We start from the raw sequence: 6,648 nt of genomic DNA, 5'->3' as shown, positions 1-6,648 counted from the left end.
GGTCAGAATGATGGTGCAGGGGACAGGAGTCCTGAACCCAGAGACCACACAGGACAGCTATAGTGAAGATTTTGTGGGAGAAGCACAGAGAGGGGACAGAGGTTGAGTCCAGAGACTGGGGCTGCCTCTGATGGGGGAGAAGGGCAAGGAAGAATACCTAGGGGAGTCTGAGCTCTGTGTGGAATGTGATGAGGGCAAGGGTTGAAGGGGACCTCCAGGGTTGGTTGGTGTTTTGAAGACAACTCAGTGGAGTGAACCCCTGAATGCTGGGGTGCATGATGAACTTGACAGGAGTGGGATGCCTTAGAGGGCATCTGGAAAGACTGAAGAGCAACCAAGCTGTGTGCAGCTCAGGGCCTCTGCAGGGACAGGAAGTCCTGCCTCGAGCTTGGCTTCTGCGCACTGCTGGGCATGCGGGTACTGCCGGGCCACCCTCCCCCTGCCAAGGGCCCTGCCATCTGGGCCTGAAGCACTTTCACTTCCTGGAGGTGCCCAGCCCCTGCTCCCCAGCTCATGAGAGCACCCTGGTCTAGATCCGGATGCAGATTCCTCAGAGAGGGGCATTGATGGGGGAGGACACAGGAAAGGGACACAGAGAAAAGGGGTAAGGCCCTGTGCCAGGGGCTCACTCCTATATCCTAGTTACTCAGAAGGGTGAGATCGGAGGACCTTATTTGGAAGCCATCACAGGCAGAAAAGTCCCTATGAGACTATTATCTCGAATTAACTACTCAAAAACTGAAAGAAGGGCTGTGGCTCAAAGTGGTAGAACACTAGCTATGAGCTAAAGAGCTCAAGGACAGCACCTAGGCCATGTGTTCAAGCTCCACCACCAACAAAAGAAAAAAGAAAAGAAAAGAAATAGAAAGGGGGGGTTCAGAAATAACAGAGAAGGGACAGAGACCCAGAAGGAAAGGAGACAGAGACACAGATAGAAAGGATCATAGACAAAGGCCAGAGAGAAAGGCCAGAGACGAAGGTACAAGCCAGACTTGGAGCAGGGAAGGTGAGAGCAGGATGCAGATGGCAGAGCTTGGCAGGCCATGAGGTCAGAGTGTCTGTGAGGTCGGATGCTGTCCAGGGACAGTCTTGGGGTCCTGGTGCCCACAGGTAGCCCAAGAGATCAGGGCACCTTGTGTATCTACTCTCCCTCCCCAGTCTGAGCTATGGAGACAGAGGAGGGTCTGCCCACTGTGTCTTTGGTGCCCACCAATCCCAAGACCCCTCAGGTACTGGTGTGTGTGTCCTGCTGGGGTAGCTGAGGAAGGCAGGGACAGAGTTGAGTCACCTCATGATGAGGGAGGGGGAGGGGCCCCACCACTACAACTTCCTCTTTCTCTGTGTTCTTCCTTTCCACCTCCTCTCAGCTTCTCTTTCTCCCACTCTCTCGCTTCATCTGTCTCTCTCAGTGTCTGTCTTTCCACCTGTTTCCCTCACGGCCAACACCTCCTTCTCTGTTGCTACCCCTTCTAGGTGAAGATGTCGACTCAGGAGAGCTGTCTGAGCCTCATCAAGTACTTCCTGTTCGTGTTCAACCTCTTCTTCTTTGTGAGTTACCCAGCCTGGGTCCCCAGCCCTCCTCCTGCAGCCCCGGGGCCTCAGACAGCCTCTCCCCACCCTCCGCCCCCATTTCTTTGCCCACTGCCACATTGTTGTGTTGCCTCTTTCCATCCCAGGTTCTAGGCAGCCTGATTTTCTGCTTTGGCATTTGGATACTCATCGACAAGACCAGCTTCGTGTCTTTTGTGGGTGAGGGAGGCTGGGAACCTGGTGGGGGGAGGGGGAGGCTTCCTGGAGCAGACCTGGGCCCAGCTTCGGGCCAAGTGATCTCTTGTCCTGGGGAGGCCTAGGTCCCCAGGCAGGTTGCAGATTCTGATCCTCTACACCCCACACAGGTCACAGGTGTCGATCCTTTACTGGCCTCTATTGCCAGATCATTTTTCTTTTTGACTGGTCGTGGGACTTGAACTGAATCTTCAGCTCAAGGCTAGCACTCTACTCCTTGAGCCACAGTGCCACTTCCGGGGTTTTCTGGTAGTTAATTGGAGATGAGAGTCTCATGAACTTTCATGCCTGGGCTGGCTTTGAACTGCGATCAAACTCAGCCTCCTGAATAGCTAGGATTACAGGTGTGAGCCACTGGCAACTGGCTTGTTGTCAGATCTTTTGAAACCTTTGTTTTCTTTCTCTGGCCAATGGGGATTGTCCATACTATTAATGATCATCACAGCAATGCCAATAGTAGGGTTTTGTTTGTCTAGAACTTTCTGTGTCAGATCTTAGGCCCATCTTGCTGATCAGAGCCTACCACAACTTTCCTTCCTCCCTCCTTCCCTACCCTCTCTAGGGCACAGGGCCTTGCACAAATGCTAGGCAAGTGCTCTGCCATTGAAGCCACACTTCCAATCCAAGCTTTCCTCTTGAGATTCAGAGAGGGAAAGTTCTTTGCTGGGTGTCACACAGCAAGAAAGGAGAACAGAAACATTAATAGCAATAAGAAAACCAGTAAATGGGTAGATTGGACCCATATTCCCATGTGTCCCTCAAAACAAATCTAGGGGCATCCACAAAGTGCCAGCTATAATCCCAACTACTTCAAAGGTGGCAGCAGGAAGACGAGTTCCAGGCCAGCCCAGGCAAATAGACTGTCTCAAAAACGAAAATGAAAAACAAAAGGGCTAGGTTGTGGTTCTAATAGCATGCTTGCCTAGCATTTGTGCTAGGTCTGCTGTTTATCCCAGTTACTGCTGGGAAAAACAAGGCCAGGTAAAAGGGCATAAACCTGTAGTCCCAGCTACCCCACAGAACAAGTAACAATACAAAAAGGAGAGCAAAAAGAGTTGTAGAAGAAGCTGAGTGCAGGGGCTCATGCCTGTCATACTAGCTACTCAGGAGGCTGAGATCTGAGGATTGTGGTTCAAAGCCAGCCCCAGCATTAAAGAATGTAAGGCTCTTTTTTGTTGTCTTTTCTTCTACAACTTTTTTTTTTGTCAGTCCTGGGGCTTGAACTCAGGGTCTGAGCACTGTGCTTGGGTTTTCCTCAAAGCTAGTGCTCTACCACTTGAGCCACTGCACCACTTCTGGCTTTTTCTATGTATGTGGTACTGAGGAGTTGAACCTGGGTCTTTGTGTATGCTAGGCAAGCACTCTACCACTGAGCCAAACTCCCGGCCCCAAGAACATGAGACTCTTATCTCCAATTAATCACTAGAAAATGGGAAGTGGGGCTGTGGTTCCAGGGATAGGGAGGTAGCCTTGAGCTAAAGAGCTCAGGGACAGTGCCTAGGCCCACAGTTCAAGCCCCGAGACTGACAAAAAAAAAAAGTTGTAGAAGAAAAGACAAAGTCCCAGTCCCAGAGTGGTGCAGGTAGATTCAGAGAAGGGAACATCGGAGCCCAGAGAGAGGGCTGCTACTCAGGGGGCTGCCTGGGTGGGACTCTGTCTAGACCTGTGCCCACCAATCCATCCTCTCTGCCTCTTATCACCCCCTAGGTCTGTCCTTTGCACCCCTGCAGACCTGGTCCAAGATCCTGGCCGTCTCAGGAGTCCTCACCATGGGCCTGGCCCTCCTGGGTTGTGTAGGGGCCCTTAAGGAGCTGCGCTGCCTTCTGGGCCTGGTGAGTGCTACCCCTATCCATGGCTAGAACCCCTCTCATCCAGGAGCGGTTTGTCTGACCTCTCTCCACTCTGATCTACAGTATTTTGGGGTGCTACTGCTCCTGTTTGCCACCCAGATCACTCTGGGGATCCTCATCTCCACTCAGCGGATTCGGGTGAGTGTGTCATAGCTAACATCCAACTTTGGGGGGCGGATGGGAGAGGTAAGTTAGAGAGACACTGAAACAAAGGCAGGGAGATGATGCCTGACATAGATAAGCAAGATGGAAACTCTGAAGATTAGGAAGGGAGAGGGAGAGAGAAATAGAAGGTCCTGAAGGACCCCAGAATAGCACAGAGCCGGTTATTCAGGGAGAATGGGAAGCCCAGGCAAGGATGTGCTCAGGGACCCTTTGGGTTGAATCTCCTGGGAGAGCAGGGGGGTGGATGGTGGGGATGGGGGGGGAAGGCACAGAGCCCAGCCTCATCCCCGCCTCACAGCTGGAGCGAAGAGTTCAGGAGCTCGTGCTGGAGACCATCCAGAATTACCGCCTGGACCGAGAGGCCACGGCGGCGGAGGAGAGCTGGGACTACGCCCAGTTTCAGGTGTGCGAGCCCCCCCTCCCCGTGCTGTCCCACCCCCTCCAACTCTAGAACCTCGATGGGGCCCAGTCGGGTCGTGCTCTCCGCCTCTAGCTGCAACACAACTCCATTAGCTCATCCCCTGACCCTTCCACGTCCGACTTGGCCCTGTGTCCTGATGACCGATCCAGGGATCCCTTCGTGGCCCAGGTCCCCCCCAACTCTCCACGCCCTGGCTTCGAACCCCCGCCCCTGCTTCCGTCCCAAGACTCTGGACTCGATACCAAAGCTCCGCAATCCCATCCCCTCGTCCTGGGAGACCCACAGGATGGCGCGGCCCCCCGGCCATCCCCCCCCAGCTCCCACCCCTCACCCCGTCGCCGAGCCCCAGCGTCCCCGCGCACCGCTCCAGGCCCGGCTCCCCACGCCCCTCCTCTCCCCCTCAGCTGCGCTGCTGCGGCTGGCACGGCCCCCGGGACTGGTTCGGCGTGCTGAGAAGCAACGAGACCGAGGCGCCCCGCGTGCCCTGCTCCTGCTACAACTCATCGTCCACCAACAACTCCATCATCTCCCAAAAGGTCTTCTTCTCCCAGCTCGGCCTGCTGAGCCCGCGGGCGCGGCCCCCGCCCAGCGCCGACCTCTGCGTGGTCCCCGCCGACGACTCCATCTACAACGAGGTGGGCAGGGGGCGTGGCCTCTGGCGGCTCGGTGGGCGTGGTCTCGGGGAAGGGGCGGGGCCTGGCCACAGGCCTAGGGAGGGGCAGAGCGAGCGGGAGTTGACGGACGCTGCCTGAAAAGGCTAGGTAGGCTGGGCTTGAGGGCGAGTTTTGGAAAGAACGCTACCTTTCACCTTTCCATGCACCCCCAGGGCTGCGCTCGGAGCCTCCAGAAGTGGCTGCATAACAACCTCATCTCCATCGTGGGCATTTGTCTGGGCGTCGGTCTACTAGAGGTGACTTAGCCCCGCCCGTTCTCCTGATTGGCTCGTCTACGCGCGGTCCCGCCCCTACCTGACGCATGCGTAGTCACGGCACGCCCCCTTTGGGTCCCTGGGAGGGAGTGGGCGGAGGCTGAGTTTCTGTGAGCCCTGATTGGTCGCAGGCAAGGATAGCCTCCTCGTTATTGGCTGGGATGTCCTCCCCCTCCCCCGCAGGTGAGTGTGATGGTGCTGAGCCTGCAGCTGCAATGCAAACTGCTTCGCTGGGAACAGGGACCCCAAGTGTCCAGCGCCCACAGTTCGAGCCCCGCGCCCGTCCTGAGCGCTGAGTGTGGTGGCGGGCGCGGTGGGATTCTCAGCAGCAGCAGCGGGCGTGGCAGCACTTCGTGGGGTGGCTGGGGCAAGGCGGGCGCCTGCCCAAACCGGGGAGACAGGGCCTCACAGGGCAAGCTATCCATGACCCTGGGGCCCTGGCCTATCTGGGATCCAGATGAGGAGCAGCTAGAGACCCTGGGCCCGGGGACTGAGACGGAGGTGGAGGCAGAAGGGGAGACAGATGAGCCTCCAGAATAAACTGCCCTGGGCGTGCTTCTGACTCCTTAGCAGATTCGACCCCGTCTCACCTGCCCCTCGCCCCCTCCCCACAGAATGCAGCTGGATTTCCCCCTCCCACGACTCCTTTTGCTACCATCAAGTCTCTGCCAATCACCCCTCCAATGCCCGGGCTCTGCAGCCCCACCCATTTCCTACCTACCCCCTAAGGAGTTCTAGGTGTTTTTTGTTTTTTTTTTTTTAAACTCTGGCCCCTCAACCCTGGAGTTTATTTTTTGAGGCTGGTACTGGGCTTGAACTCAGATCCTGGCTGGTGTCCAACAGCTACCACTAGCTCTTTGCTGGTTAAATGGAGATAAGGGTCCCATGGACTTTTCTGCCCGGGCTGGCTTTGAATCGTGATCCTCAGCAATTAGGCAATTAGAGTAGGTAGCTAGGGTTTAGCCACTGGCACCTGGCTAACCACCCCTCTGCCAAGTCTTTTCTTTCTTGGGGATTCTCATCACCACCCTGTCCCCATCTCTGACCGCGTCTTCTTTCTCCCTAGCTCGGCTTCATGACCCTCTCCATATTCCTGTGCAGAAACCTGGACCACGTCTATGACCGGCTCACTCGATACCGCTAGCCCCCTCTTCCCCATCAGGTGCCCAGAGCTCCCCCCTTGGGTCTGTACATGTTTGTTTCACCCCCTGATTCATCCTAGGCCTCAAGCCCTCCGCCTCCCCATCCCCTGGGGATCCAGGGTCTGCCTTCCACTGTGCAGTCATCTCCCCCTTGGGACCTGAGGCTTCAGTCTACAAGCTTCCTGCCCCCACACAAACCTCCCTTCTTTCTTCACCTCTTCTGTTGGTCTACCACCTCCCACAAGATTATTTTTCGACCAAACCTCAAATAAATCCCCTGTGTTTTGGTAAAATAACTTTATCTGCCGTCAGAAAACAAATCAACATGCTTTGGGAAGGGGAAGGGTCTAAAAGGGT

The 6,648-nt window shown here is 55.7% G+C and overlaps 1 protein-coding gene across 2 annotated transcripts; it reads left to right on the top strand.

Moving 5' to 3' along the window:
* The first annotated feature begins 1,352 nt into the window (after positions 1–1,352).
* Positions 1,353–6,587, top strand: Cd37 (CD37 molecule). Of its 2 annotated transcripts, none has more exons than XM_090322449.1 (8): positions 1,353–1,548; positions 1,677–1,749; positions 3,493–3,617; positions 3,699–3,773; positions 4,099–4,203; positions 4,626–4,856; positions 5,048–5,131; positions 6,216–6,587. In XM_090322449.1, the coding sequence occupies exons 1-8, from the start codon at positions 1,480–1,482 to the stop codon at positions 6,291–6,293; spliced, it is 840 nt and encodes a 279-aa protein (XP_090178575.1). In that variant the 5' UTR covers positions 1,353–1,479; the 3' UTR covers positions 6,294–6,587. The 2 variants fall into 2 exon arrangements, with proteins under 2 accessions (XP_090178575.1, XP_090178576.1); XM_090322450.1 differs by lacking the exon at positions 6,216–6,587 and adding an exon at positions 5,333–6,193.
* The last annotated feature ends 61 nt before the right edge of the window (positions 6,588–6,648 follow it).

The sequence above is a fragment of the Megascapheus bottae genome, chromosome 31, assembly GCF_031878675.1.
Source record: "Megascapheus bottae isolate mThoBot1 chromosome 31, mThoBot2.hap1, whole genome shotgun sequence".
Classification (NCBI taxonomy): domain Eukaryota; kingdom Metazoa; phylum Chordata; class Mammalia; order Rodentia; family Geomyidae; genus Megascapheus; species Megascapheus bottae.
Note: the sequence above shows the minus strand (reverse complement) of the source record. Positions and strands in the feature narration are given on the sequence as shown.